General features: G+C 37.6%; 1 protein-coding gene across 5 annotated transcripts in view; it reads right to left on the bottom strand.

The window, feature by feature from the left end:
• Nucleotides 1-15,662, bottom strand: part of USP15 (ubiquitin specific peptidase 15) — a 147,956-nt gene that overhangs the window by 101,325 nt on the left and 30,969 nt on the right. For 3 of the 5 annotated variants that reach the window (XM_023225092.3, XM_023225093.2, XM_023225099.2), the window contains exons 2-3: nt 12,115-12,242; nt 3,472-3,602 (exon numbers count right to left, since the gene is read on the bottom strand). In XM_023225092.3, coding sequence (XP_023080860.1) covers nt 3,472-3,602; nt 12,115-12,242 — 259 coding nt within the window. Of the gene's footprint in view, nt 1-316; nt 2,265-3,471; nt 3,605-12,114; nt 12,243-15,662 lie in introns of those variants that run through there. The other 2 variants (XM_023225096.2, XM_023225094.2) reach the window with 1 other exon arrangement.

The raw sequence follows: 15,662 nt of genomic DNA, 5'->3' as shown, positions 1-15,662 counted from the left end.
TTAAAGTTCTGACAACTTCTATTCACTGTCAGCTCCAAAGCCACACCACATTTCAAGTTTTCATATCAGCACCTATTTACAGGTACCAAGATCAGTATCAGTTATCAATTGCTGCATAATAAATTACCCCAAAATTTACCAGCTTAACATAGCAAACATTATCTCACAATGTTTCTGAGGGTCAAGAATCTGGGAGCAGCTTAACTGGGTTGATTTGGTGTAGAGTTTCTCATGAGGTTGCTCTCAAGGTATGGCTGGGTTTCAATCATCTGAAAGCTGAACTAGAACTAAAGGATCCACTTCCAAGGTCACTCACATGGTTGTTGCAGGCCTCCGTTCCTCTCTATTGGCCAGAGATCTCAGTTCCTCACCATGTGGGCCTCTCCATAGGCTGCCTGAGTGTCCTCGCCATATGCAGTTGAATTCCCCCGAGTGAGAAATGAGAAAGAGAGACAGCTAGAGTGCGTGTGCACCTAAGATGTAAGCCGCAGTGTTTTTTTATAACCTAATCTTGAAAGCAATGTATCATGAGTACTGCTATATGCTATTGGCCACACAGACCAACCTCAGTACAACATGGAAGAAGAGTGCCCAAGAATATGGATATGAGGAGTTGGGGATCACTGGGGAACATAGTGGAGAATATTATCTTAACTTACATGCTAACACTATTGCATAGTTTAATTTTACATGCATTTTCAACTCCATAAAAATTATTATCAATGTTTTCAACAGTCCATCTTAAGATTTATTCACAACATTTACATTTTGTCAGTCTACACTGTTTTCCTGCATCTCCAAGCTTACAACTGGAATAATTTTCCTTCCTTTCTTAAGATTATTTTGTAGTGCTTTTAGTACAAGTCTGCAGGTAACAAATTATATTAGTTTTTATTTGAAAATCGCTTTTTTCACCGTCATCCCTCAAGGATTATTTTCTTAGTCACAGAATCCTATATTGGCAGTTATTTTCTTTTAACATATCAAAGTCTATTGTTTTCTGGCTTTCACAGTTTCTCTTGAGAAATCATTACTTTGTCTTATCCTTATTTTGAAGATAATATGTTTTTCTCTGGCTATTATTAGAAATATCTTTTTGCCTCTGCTTTTGAACATTTGTACTGCGTACTGTTTTGTTTGTATTATTTCAGTTTGAGATTCATAGCATTTCTTTAATCTAAAGCATGACACCTTTCTCAGCTTGGGAAAATTCTCAGCTATTACCTCCGTAAGTATTAGTTCTACTCATTCTTTCTTTCCTCTCCAAGATTCCAACTACATGTATGCATGTTAAACTTATTTACCGCATTCCATTTATGCCTTAGCTTTTTTATGTATTTTCTATTCTTTTGTCTCTCTAAGCTTTAGACTCTGTATTTTCTACTGACAAATCATTTAGTTTACAAATTTTCTCTTCAGTTCTGTTTGGTCTAATAATTTTTTTCCTAAACATTAAATCCACAAAATTTTCATATTATTAGTTTTAGAATTCTATTTGCTTCTTCTTTAATAGTTTTGCCCTACTTCTTTTTTTTTTTTTGAGCATACTAAGCCCAGTATTCTAAAATCTAATAACTCAATTACTTGGGTTTCTTATGGGTCTGTTTCTATTGTCTGCTGTTTCTCTTGGATTTTGATTCCGTTGTATTTTCTGCTTATATCCCTGCTTTCTTTTCGTCTCCATTCTTTGAGTGTTGACACTATAAATTACACATTTTAGAGATCTTTGAGGTACAGGAAGATGTTTAACTTTGTTTCTGCATTATAGCTAAGGGAACCACCAATCCTAGATTCTTTAATGCAATCAGAGATGGGTAATATTCAAAGTTGGGCTTCAGACACTATAAGCTGTTCTATGTACTTCTTTGAGTTCCACCTGCATCAGTCATGTGGGGCACAGTGAAAATGCAAATGAAATTCCCAAATTTAAGTGTAATTAATTAAATTTTACTGCAGATTTAATGTTGTAGGAAATTGCATCTGTAATAACAACTCCAGGCAATGTAATGTAGCATATGAACATTTGCAAACGATTTTACAGGTTGAATATATTTCATTTATCTTATTAAAAATAAGTATGCGGTCTCCTAAGAGATTTGTCAAATGTTTTTTCTTTCTACTTGTGTGAAATTTTTTATTATATTTTACTTTGTTATTACACAGAGGTTTCAAGAACTCTCAGTGAGGAATACTTCAAAGAGTAACGGCAATGAAGTTGGCAGTTGATCTGTTTACCATACTGAAGACTGCTAGTGTATAACGTGCTACATTTATAAGAAAAAAAAAAGTGTATCGTTAAGATTAAAGGAATACAGTTGAATACATTTAAAGATATTTTGGACACAATTTTTCCTTTATCCTAGGAATGAAATAATTCTAGATAGTTTTACAGCTAAATAGGCTATCCTTTGATCAAAACACTCAATTCTCCAGCAACTATAGATAAAGCAACTTGATCATTTTACAGCTCTATAAGGCTAGCATTCCTACAAGAGAGAAATTCTAATTTAGAAATGGCTGAGTGAAACTAAGGAATAAAACTAAACAAAAATAAATAAAAGGTACACTCAAGATCTGTTCAGAAAATAAGATCCAAGGTTAGCTTCTAATATACCTAAAACCATAGATATACAAACAAAAACTGTTAATATGGCAACTTTGTAGCACCAATTAAAAATAAATTCAAATACAGTTTGGTCTACTAGAGGTTTTTTTACCTTTATGTTACCTAATCCAATTTTTTAATTGTTTCTATGCGGTGGGGGATGGGGGGAGTGCAGGGGGACCCAAACCAGATATAAAATTATGCCAAGAGATTTTGGTCCCTTCTCAGCCTCCCACCCCTCCCATAATAAATGATCAAACACATGTGTAAGGTTCGCTCATTTACCTTGAATATTTGGTATTCTACTATAGCAACACCCTTACTTACTGCTTTTTAGTTCCCTAAAATAAAGAAAATTGGTTATTCTCAATGTTTCTAGACTATAATTTTAAAATATTAAAGGATATGGAAAAAATCTACATTTTCAAGTTTAAAAAATTTTTATGTTCCAAAAAACATTGCTTCAACTTTTAGTTTCTTCATTGTTTTCAACTGTTTTATCAAAAACAGTGCAGCACAGAAAACAGGGTCAAGTTGCCAAAGTCTGTATCCTGATATGACTTTCTAAAATAACTAGATCCTAAGTTTTTATCCTCATTTCCTATTTGCAAAATGGGGATATTACTACTTACCTTATAGAGTTTCTCTCTATATATAGAGGATTAATCAATAATACGTACTTACAATAGTGGCTAGCATAAGTATACCTTCTTACCATGTTACTTGCTATTATTATAACACAGTGTATGGTAATTTTGCTTTTTCTCTAAGATAAGTGATAAGACTTCACAATTCATTGAATTAATAATAAAACGTGAACTAATCAAGAAAAATAATATTTATAGTCAGTCATTATTAAAATGTACCTTTCGTGCTATTGGCTCTTGACCTTCCATCAATGTGTACCAGCTGACAAGTTTATTCCAACCTTCAGTTGGCAACAGTATGTAATCCAATTCATCAATAAGATGCTCCTTAAGTGACTGGGCATCACCATCTGCAAAAAAAATAATAATAATAAACTTAATACATAAAAAGAAACAATAATACCTAACTCTACATACTTTGGTTGGACACACTACAAATTAAAGTCATGAAGGCTAATTTAAGAAGTATTTAAAACAAGTTTTAAGCTTTAACGTGATTCAGCTCACTTACATCAGGGGTGTCCAATTTTTGGGCTTCCCTGGGCCATATTGGAAGAATTGTAACATTAACAATAGCTGATGAGCTAAACAACAACAACAACAAAAATCTCATAATGTTTTAAGGAAGTTTACAAAAATGTGTTTGGCTGCACTCAAAGCCATCCTGGGCCGCATGCAGCTCATGGGCTGCAGGTTGGACAAGCTTGCCATACATATTTCAAAATAAACTACTGCTTTAAAACTTTCAGTTTGTACCATAAATCAAAAAGCAGCATTTAAAAACATAATTCTTTTATTAGGTTCTTTAAAAAATACTATGGAGTAACTGTTAAGTCAAGAAACTCGACAAAAGAGGGTTTCCCACAGATTTGAGTAGCAGAGATCCCACACATGGTAACAATAATCATTCTAGCATCAACCTTTGTAGGAAATTCAGAAGCAAATCAACAACCTTTTACAATGACGCCACGACACATGGGCTAGGAACCATGACAGAAATCACAAACGGACATCTTGTGAACCATTTCATTATTCCAGAAGGCCCACAATCTGGATTTCTCCCAAGATCTAAAATGTAGGTAATTCTTCAGATGTGGTTCTAATTCACAATCCACTTTCAAATCTAGTTAGACTAAAAAAAATTTAGTACAAGACAGGCCACAGATCTAGAAGAAATTTCTGGAACCATACCTAAATCACAGTCCTAACCCGAGATTTGTTATCTGTTCATCTGAATTTTTAAAATGCAGAAAGAGGAACAGAAATATCTCACTGAGTTATATATCCAACTTAACGGATATTTTTCTTGTCCTAAGTGAGTCTTAATTAACAGATATGGAAAGCAAAATTGTTCTTGGTAGCATTTCAATAATGAGAACACACTATATTCAGTAAGATAAAACAATATAAATCAAGAAGCGGGAAAAAACCTGAGGGATTAAGAGAATGTTACTTATTCTGTGTTTTGCAACTATAGTCTACTTTGCATTTTCTAGACTTGTACATGAAAACAGTACCTGCTTTCTGTTACTATAGACAAATTTGCAATTTCTAGAGTCTTACATAAAAATAGTATGTCCTCTTTTTTGTTTGGCTTCGTTCATGCCATGTAATTATTTTGAGATATATCCATGTTTTTATATATATTAATTTCTTTTAATTGCTAAGTGGGAATTCATTGTATGGATATGCTACATTTTGTTTATCCATTCAGGTGTTGATGGGCATTTGAGTTGTTCACAACTTTTTCTATTACAAATAACACTGTGTGACCATTTGTATACAATTGGTCATATGGATAAAATGCTTTCATTTATTTTGGGTAAATATCTAGGAGTGGAATGACTGGGCTCTATAATAAATGTATGTTTAACTTGTTAAGAAACTGCCAGACTGTTCTCTGAAGTGGTTTTACAGTATGACATTAACAGAAACAGTGTATGAGAGTTCTACTTCCTCTACAATCTTGCCAACACTTGGTATGGATCAGTTTTCTCATTGCGTTTTTAATCTTCATTTCTCTAATATGAATTACGTTGAGCATTTTTGCACGTGCTTTTTGAAACCTATATCTTCTTTGGTGAATTATGTGTTCAAATCTTTTGCCTACTTTTTCCTTTGGGCTTCATGTTTCCTTCAAAATGAGTGGTATAAACTATATATTCTACATAAAAGTCTTTTATCAGCTACATTATTGTAAATATTTTCTCCCACACTGTGGCTTCTCTTTTCTTTTTCTTAACAGTGTCATTTAAAGAAGCTTTTATTACTGATGAGACACAATCTCATCTTTTTTCTTTTATCAACCTTCTTTTGAATCATATCCAAGAAAACTTTGGCTAATACAACATCAAAAAGATTTTTTCCTAAAAGGTTTAGTTTTTACATTTAGGTCTATAATCCATTTTGGATTAATACTGTATACAGTGCCATGTATGGATCAAAGTTCAGTTTTTTGCAAACAGATATCCAAATGCTCAAGCCGCATTTGTTTAAAAGACTTATCATTTTGCCAGTGAATTCCTCTTTTACCTTTTCCTAAACTTACATGACTATATATGTGAAGATCTATTTCTGGATTCTCTAATCTGGTCAGTTGAGGTATTTGTCTTTATGTCAGTATCAACTATATTTATTATTATAGCTTTAAAATAAGGATTGAAATCAAATAGTGTTAACATGTATGATTTTATTTGAGAATTCAAAGTTGTTTCAGCCATTCTGTCATTTGAATTTCCACATGAATTTTTGGATCAGCTTATCCATTTCTATTAAAAAGCCTACTGGACAACTCAATATCCACATGCAAAACGATGAAGTTACACCACTACCGTACACTATATACAAAATTAACTTAAAGTAGACCAATGGTGTAAACCTAACAGCCAAAACTATGAAACTCTTAGAATAAAATGTAAGTATAAATGTTATACAAATCTTTGCAACCTTGGTTTCAGCAATGCTTTCTGACACCGAAAGCACAAGCAACAAAGGGAAAAAAAGGCAAAGTGGACTTAAAATTAAAAAACTTATGTGCTTCAAAGGTCACCATCAAGAAAATAAAAAGGCCACAAAATAAGAAACAATTTTTGCAAATCATACATTTGATAAGGGTCTAGCATCCTAAATAAATAACAAACACTGAAAATACAACAATAAAAAGACAACTCTACTAAAAATGGGCACAGGGTCTGAATAGATATTTCACTAAAAAACATATATAACAAGCACAAAACAAAGAACTTATCATCATTAATCACCAGGGAAATGCAAGTCAAAAATCACAATGAGATACCACTTCACACTTACTTGGACGGCTATAATAAAAAGGACAGACAAGAACAAGTGTTGGCAATAATGTGGAGCAATAAATCCTCACACACTACCAGCAACAATGTAAAATGAGGCAACGACTTTGGAAAAACAGTCTAACAGTTCCTAAAATAGTAAAACAATGAAGTTTAAAAAGACCCAACAATTTCATGTCTAGGTATCTACCCATTAGAAAGGAAAACACACCTACCCAAAAACTTTTACGAGAATGTTTGTAGCAACAATACTCACAAGAGCCACAAAGTGAAAACAACTCAAATGTCCAAAGTGTGCTACCATTAACTAGAAATCATTCATCCATAAAAAGAAATTAAGTACTGATTCATGCAACAACATGGAAAAAACATGAAAACATTGTGCTGTCCTAAGTAAAAGAAGACAAACATAAAAAAACATGTATTGGGCTGGGCGCAGTGGCTAACACCTGTAATCCCAGTACTTTCGGGGACCGAGGCGGGTGGATCACCTGAGGTCAGGGGTTCGAGACCAGCCTGGCCAACATGGTGAAACCCTGTTTCTACTAAAAATACAAAGATCAGCCAGGTGTGGTGGCACGCACCTGTAATCCCAGCTACTTGGGAGGCTGAGGTAGGAGAATCACTAGAACCTGGGATGTGGAGGTTGCAGTGAGCTGAGATTGCACCACTGCATTCTCGTCTGGGCAACAGAGTGAGACTCTATCTCAAAAAATAAAAAAAATAAAAAAGCAAAAAAACCACACATATTGTATGATTCCATTTATATGAGATGTCCAGAATAAGCAAATCCACAGAGACAAAGGAGATTAGTAGTTGTCTAGAGCTGGGGGTGGCAGCAGAGAAGGGATAGGGTGTGATTCCTAATGGATACAAGGAATGTTTTACAAAATTCAATTAGGTCAAGTTGATTAACAGTGTTGTTCAATTCTTTGGGCTTCGTGAATGTAGATGCCCAATTTCTCTTCCCAGTTTTCGGAAGTTTCAGTCATTATTTCATTCTTCTTTTTTCTTTTTCTTCAAGACAGGGTCTTACTCTGTCACCCATGCTGGAGTGCAGTGGTACGATCTCAGCTCACTACAACTTCCGACTCCCAGGCTGAAGCAATCCTCTTACCTCAGCCTCCTGAGTACTAGGACTACAGGTGTATGCCACCACCCACAGATTATTTTATTTTTTGAGATGGAGTCTTGCTCTGTCGCCAGGCTGAAATGCAGTGGCACGATCTCAGCTCACTGAAACTCTGCCTCCCAGGTTCAAGTGATTCTCCTGCCTCAGTCTCCTGAGTAGCTGGGACTACAAGTGCGTGCCACCACACCCAGCTAATTGTTTTGTATTTTTAGTAGAGATGGGGTTTCACCATGTTGGCCAGGATGGTCTCGACCTCTTGACCTTGTGATCCTCCCACCTTGGCCTCCCAAAGTGCTGGGATTGCAGGCGTGAGTCACCACAACCGGTTGGATTTTTTTTTGTATTTCTTCTAGAGACAGGGTTTCACCATGTTGTCCAAGCTGATCTGGAACTCCTGTGTTCATGTGATCCGTCCACCTTGGCCTCCCACAGTGCTGGGATTACAGGTGTGAGCCACTATGCCTGGCCTCAGTCAGTATGTCTTTAAATATGCTTTCTGCCCCCCTCACTTTCCTCCTTCTGGAACTTCCATACACACAAATTCATTTGATGGTGTCCCATAAGTCACTTGGACTTCCTTTACTGTTTTTTATTATTTTTATTCCTTTGACTGGATAATTTCAAATGATCTGTCTACAAGTTTGCCAATTTTTCTACTTGATCAAGTCTGCTGTTGAAGACCTCTAGTGAATTTTTCAGTTATTGTATTCCAAAATTTGTTCGGTTCTTCATAATTTTTAGCTCCTTGTTGATATTTTGTGAATTTTTATTTTTCTGGTTTTGTTAAGTTGTCTATGTTTTCTTGTAAATCAGTGAGCTTTGTAAGACAATTATTTTGAATTCTCTGTCAAGCAATTCATCTCTATTTCTTTAGGGTCAGTTTCTGGAGATTTTGTTTCTTTGTGTCTTGTTTCTCTGATTAAGTTCTCCTAGCTTTGCACAGGTGTTTGTGCAACTGAAGAAACAGCCACCTCTCCCAGTCTTTATGAACTGGCTTTGAAAGGCAAATAGCTTCACTTCCACTCATCAGCTGGCTAGAGATTCTGAGAACATCTCAAACTTTTTTTTGTGGATATGTCTTTTTTGTACTTGTGCATGCAGATTCCTAATTAGAAGGATTTATTGACTTTTTTCTTTTTTTTTTTCAGGAGCCCATAATCTCTTCCTCCTTATGGTATCTTACTACATCATACCACAGACCAGAACATTAGAGGCACATTCCACTTGTCTTCCTTTTCCTTGTAAAGAAACCTGAGTTCTCTGCCTTCTCAAATCTTCTAGAGCTATGCTGAGTGCAGCAAGCCACTTGCCCCTTTTCTTTTGTTCCTATCTGCCCCCACCAAACTCTGCCAGTTCCATTAGCACACTGGCTAAGGTAAGACAGTAATCAGGCCTTCAAGCAGTACCCTGAAAGACTGGAACACTGGAGGTACACTCCACTCCTTTTCCTCTTTCCTAGGAGACAAGTCTCAGGTTCTATGCCTCCTCCCAATATTACAGGGTTGTGGCAGCTGCAGCAAGCCGCCTATCCCTTTTCTTTTGTTCTTAATTTTCCCCAGTTATTTGAACTATGTCAGCTCTCTGGTACAATGAGGCATGACAGAAACCGGCCCCTCAGGCAGCACACTGAAAGGCATGGGCAGTGTAGGATGCCTCCACTCCTCTCCTTCCTTCCTGGGAGAGAAGCCTCAGGTTCTTAGCCTTCTCTCAATCTCTGAGAGCCTTCCAGCTGCAGCAACCACCTACCCCTTTTCCTCCGTTAACTGCCCCCAGGCATCAGAACTATGCTGGTTCCATCAGCACTCTGTGTAAAGTGATAAAAATTTTTTTAAAAAACTGGCCTGTTGGGTAGTACACTGAAGGCCTGGAAAATTAAACACAAGATCTGTCTCTTTCCACCCAAGGGAGAAGTCCTGATCTGAGACATTCTCTCTTGAGACTAAGCTAAGTCTCCTTGGAGGAGGGGCTGATGGGGGCAAAATAAAATTGTTCTTACCCATTTCAATATTGTTGTTCTCAGTTTTGTGCTTATCTGGAGTACTGCAAATTCTTAACTGGATCTTGGGTTTCTCATAAAGACAGTCTGGACCATTGTTACTTCAGTGTTTCTGTTGGGGGTTGGGGGCTGGGACTTTCTATCCTATCATCCTGCTGACATCACTCTTCTTCACATATTTTCAAGTTATGCTATTAGGTAGGTATATATTTAGGATTACTATATTCTCTTGATGAACTATCCCATCCCATTGGTCATTATAAAGTGACCTATCCCTGATAATTGTCTTTATTCAGAAACTTAATGTCTCTGACTTTTTAAAAAATAGTGTTAGCATGTGTATTAGTTTTCCACTGTTGCATAATGAATTACCATAGTGGCTTAAACATCACCGATTTATTAGTTCACAGTTCTGTGGGTCAGTAGTTCAGGAGGGCCCAAATGGATTTGTGCTTAGGGTTTTACAAGGCTGAAGTCAAGATATCACCCCTACTGGGCTCTTATCTGAAGGTCTGAGGGAGAATCTGCTTCCAAGCCCATTCAGGTTGTTGGCAGAATTCAGTTACTCATGGTTGTGAGTCTGAGGTTCCCGTTTCCTAGCTGGCTGTCAACCTGAGGCCTCTCTCTGTTCCTAGATGCTGCCTGCCTTGCATCTCACAGGATTCCTTCCAATTTCAAACCAGCAATGACATGTTGACTCTCTTTCCTGCATCTCTGAATTCTTTTACCACCAGCCAGAGAAACTCTCTGCTTTTAAAGGGTATGTGTGATTAGATTACATTCACCAGGATAGTCTCCTTTTGCCACATAACATAATCATAGGAGTGATGTCTTCATCCTGTTTACAAGTTTCACCTACACTCAAAGGGGAGAGTATTACATAAGAGTGAGGATCACTGGGGATTAGTCTTGCTTACCACAGCCTGGTGTTATCTTTTTCCGTATCTTTCCTTTCATCTTTCTGTGTCCTTACATTTAAAGTGAGTTTCTTGTAGGCAGTTGATAGCTGGTTCTTAACTTTTTAATCTAATCTCACCACCACTACTTTAGTTGAGGTGTTTACATTTAATGTCATTATTCACAGAGCTGGGTTTCAATCTAGCAACTTTTAATTTTGTATTTGTCTCATCTGTTCTTTATTAATTTTTTCCATGTCTTGTGGGGAAGATTTGTTTTTAAGATTGACACTGCTTGTCATTATTGATCATATTTTCCTGCTTCTTCACATGCCAGGTAATATTTGGTCAGATCCAAGCCATTATAAATTTTACATTTTTGTATGCTGGATATTTTTGTATTCTTATAAATACTCAAGTTTTATTCTGAAATGCAGTTAATTGGAAATAGTTTGATGCTTTCAGGCTAGCAGAGCAGGAAAATTAATTTCACCCTATTATATAAGTAAAACTGTTCTCAGAAGTCTATTCCGTAAATTATGTGCTTTTCCACTCTGGCTGCTGAGAACACAAATGATTCTCAATCCTATATTAGCCTCGATGATTGTTCCTTCTTTTCAGTGGTACCTCGTCTGGCCTTGGAAAGTTTTCTCACATGCAAAGTGCTGATTAATAGTTGAAGACTTAAGAGTAACCCTATGGAGGGTCTAGGTCTCTCTCTCTGAGCTACTCACTACTTTCTGGTATTTTCCTGGATTCTTGTAGGCTTGGTTTTCCCGGACTGCAAACTCTGTTTCCTCAACTAAGGGAGAACACAAGGGTCTGCATGGGTTTCATCTTCCCATGTTGTGTGTTGGAAACTCTTTCAATGCAGTAAACTGAAGGCAGTCGGAGGGCTTACCTATTTTGTTTCTCATCTCTCAAGGATCACTGTTTTCCGCTGCCTGATATCCAGTGTTTTGAGAACCACTGTTAGAAATGGAAGTTCTGATACTTATGGTTTGTCCCCTTTACCCATAGTAACAGGTATATAGAAGTGGACTGGCAAGTAGTGAGCGCTGTAGAAAGCTAATGCAAAAATTTAAGAATGTAAGCATATATGATTATTCCTTAAATTTTAAAAAATGTCACATATCCTCTAGGAAAAACAATATGTGACACAGCATTTCTCAAAATAATCAGTCTTTAATTATTATTTAATAACAAATAGTCTTCTTACTTAATAATAATCATTAAATAATGATTACTTAATAATGAAATCTTTAAATGAAGAAATCACATTCTTCATTTAAGAGTTTAAACAATAAAGTCTTATTACATCATAAATGAAAAACAAACTTGTCATACAGATTAATAACTACAAAATTTTAAATAACGAATTAGAATAATAAGTTCATTAGGTCAAATCTGTAATGCAAAGATATTTCTAATTTATCAACTTATTTACACTAACATTTTCCATACTCAACTGAAAGTTACATAATGAAATTTAACACATTTACAACTTGACTGAAGGAAGAAAATAATGACCTTTGAGAAGTCCAGAGTTATCAATGGGTCCAGGATACACATTTTGATCTCCCATCTGGTATTTGTCCCAACTGTCAAAGCCAACATATTTTTTCCACTGTTTGAACCAGCGACTATCGACTAGGTACCTAGAAAATAAAAGAAATTGGTTAAGGAAAACACCTGAAAATATAGCAACAGTAGAAGAGCCATCAATTTTTGATATTTCCTTTTGTATTAAAAGACATATCTACTTCAAAGGATTATTGAAAATAACTGTAATGCCACTTAGTATTAGAAAGACAAGACTTCATTCGTATAAAGTATTATTCCTATTGTTCTATAAACATATACTACTTGATGACAAATATTAACATAAAAATACAAATATAAGTATTCAAGAAAATGCTTCTCAATTAAATAAATATGCAAATAATCATAAGAATCTATCAAAATAAATTTAAAAATGCAAAATGGTAAATAGAAAAATGGTTCTTTTACAAGAAACTTGCAAATCATTTTATGTACTTTATTATGTGTTTTGGAGGTAAAGGAAACCAGTTATCAAGGGTTGCAAGGTTAATTATAATAATTATAATCAGAGAGACAAGATGGCTGACTAGAGACATCGAGTTCCAGTTCCCTTCAGAAAAAAGAACCAAAATTACAGCCAGGTGCGGTGGTTCACGCCTGCAATCCCAGCATGTTGGAAGGCAGACGCGGGTGGATCAGTTGAGGTCAGGAGTTCAAGATCAGCCTGGCCAACATGGTGAAATCCCGTCTCTACCTAAAATACAAAAATTGGCCAGGCATGGTGGCAGGTGCCTGTAATCCCAGCTACTCAGGAGGCTGAGGCAGGAAAACTGCTTGCACCTGGGAGGCAGAGGTTGCAGTGAGCCGAGATCGTACTACTGCATTCCAGCCTGGGTGAAAGAGTGAGACTCGGTCTCAAAAAAGAAAAAAGAACCAAAATTACAAACACATAATCACAGCTCTAACAGAATATCAAAGAGAGAAGAATACTAGTACACAAAAATCACAGGAAAAAATTTAGACATAGAAAAAGAAGGAAGTGAGAGGCCAAAAAAGAGTTGCTGGGAGCCCTAAGGGACTTGGTGTTGCATGGAAAGGGTAAGCGAGAGTGTTTGGGATCCTTCATTCCTGTGGCGGACTGCTAGTATGCGATCTATGGGAGAGCTCCTCCACTCTCACAAACCCAGACAGTGGTAAGGGTAGGGATTTCTTGAGGGTATTACACCAGACTGCAAGCTCACTCTGGGTTGCTCACCTTCCCACCCCCCTAGACTCGAGTGTCTGTGGCAAGGCATCACTGTCAGAGCACATGCATCAGGGGACTTCATCTTGCCCAGGGAACCTCAGCCCTTGTGCTTCCATATCCTGGGAGCTCTTGCTGACATTCCCCAGCACCCACTCAGCGGGCAGCAGTGGCACAGTGCTAGTTAGACCCAGGGGTGCTGCAAGGTTCCCAATAATCGATCCCTCAAGGAGTGCTACTTTTAAGGGAAGGAAAAGTGCAGTGCACCAAAGGGACAGCCCCTGGGACAAAGGAAACCAAAACATGCATTTTCCAGAGCCCCCCAAGAGCTCCCTGCTTGGGGTTGCAAGTGAATGCCTTCTCCTGGCAGAGACACAGAGACACAAACTCTGCTCAGCACTGCAAGTGAGGAGTAAGGTCCCGTACCATTGGCCAAGTGGCCTCTGTGCTTGAGCCCAAACATAAAGAAGGGGACTTCTCCCCCTCCACCCACTGTTGCAGACACAGTCACTGCTGCTCCCATAGGAAGCTGGCACAAGAAACCAGAGGGCAGGCTATGTGAAGCTGTGAGGGGCAACTGCAGCTCCACTGGCAGTGGCCTCTGGGCCCAGGTTCATGAGAAGGGTGGGTCCTCTCCCACTCTCTGCATAGAGTTTCAGGGGTCCTGCCATGGGGAGCAGAGTCTGCATGGCACCCATTTCCAGACAGCACAGAAGTGTAGTGTCAAGCCATGGGGCAAGCATCTCCTTCAGTTCTAGGCTACATTGCAGCTTGGAAATAAACAGCAGTGTCTAAGAGAACTGAACAACCTGAGCACCAGAACAGAAATGTGAGAGGGAAACAGCACATTCCCGCCTGCTGAGGCCAGGGTGCTAAAACAGCTCATCACCCCGGCCCACACCCCCCACCTCCCTCCACAAGAGACCTTGGTGCATTTTACCAGTGGCCCGATGACTCCCCTCTCCCCTGCCACCTTCGTCAGGGCTGGCACTTCTGCCAGTCATCGGAATATCTGAGCTTTCCCTGGCAAACAAAGGTCAAGCGTAAACCCCACTGTTACCACTGAAGCTGACTCACACAAATGCTACTACTGGCCTGGAGGATGAACTGCACAACCCAATACAAATCTGCTACCATAAATGCACACAACTTGGGAACAAGATAAGCTTCTTGAGACCTCTGCTACTCTGGCTCTACAGGAGGCTGTGAGCCTGCTCACATGCCAAGTATACCACTATCACACCTGACATTTGAGAAAGCCACCAAACAAAGGCTATCTAAAACCAGGAAATTCATACAGAGTCTTTGCCACTAAAAGCACCCAGAAGCAAAGCCAAATGACCCTATTCAACATACATTATAGTCACATCCTCAAGGGAAAATAGTCTCGCCCATACAAAAATTAATTCAAACTGAGAAATGAGTTTTTCCAGATGAGAAAGAACCAGTATAATAATTCTGGAAGTTTGAAAAAACAGGGTGTTACAATACTCTCAAAGGATCACACTAACTCTCTAGTAATAAATCCTATCCAATATTATTGAAATGTTAAATAATTCACAATATTGATTTTTAGGGAAGCTCAGTGAGATTCACAGAAAATGTGAAAAACCAACACAAAGAAACAGAAAATCAATTAAGGATATAAATGAAATCTTTTGGAGATAAAAAATTCACTGAAGGATTTACAAAATCCTACAGATGAACGCTTCAACAATACACTAGATCAAGGAGAAGAAACAATCTCAAAACATAAAGACAGGTCTTTTGAAGAAAGAAAAAAGAATGCTAAAGATGAACAAAGGCTTCAAGAAGTAGGAGACTTAAAACGTCTGGACCTAGGAATTTTAGGTATTCTTGAGAAAGAAAAAAAAGAAAGCAAAAAGTTCAGAAAACCAACTTCTCTTGTCCAGCAAGTGATCTAGACATCCAGAATAAGAGGCTCAATGAAATCCAGAAAAATACATTACAAGAAGGGCCTCACCATGACATAGAGTCATCAGACTGTGTCAGGTCTCAGTAAGAGAAAAGCATTTGGTCACCTACAAAGGAAACTCCACCGGACTAACAGCAGACTTCCTGGCAGATGACTTACAAGTCAGAAGAGACTGGGATTCTATTTTCAAAATGGGCTTAAAGAAAAAAAAAAAAACAACTGTCAACCTGAAAATTTGTATCCTGCTAGAAAAAGCTTTAGGAATAAAGGAGATATAAAGTCTTTCCTAGAAAAACAATCATTGAGGGAATCTGTCACCACTAGACTGGCTCTACAAAAATGATCAAGGGAGGTCAA

Source organism: Piliocolobus tephrosceles, chromosome 10 (assembly GCF_002776525.5).
Source record: "Piliocolobus tephrosceles isolate RC106 chromosome 10, ASM277652v3, whole genome shotgun sequence".
NCBI classification, from domain to species: Eukaryota; Metazoa; Chordata; class Mammalia; order Primates; family Cercopithecidae; genus Piliocolobus; species Piliocolobus tephrosceles.
This window is presented reverse-complemented; position numbering and strand designations above follow the sequence as displayed.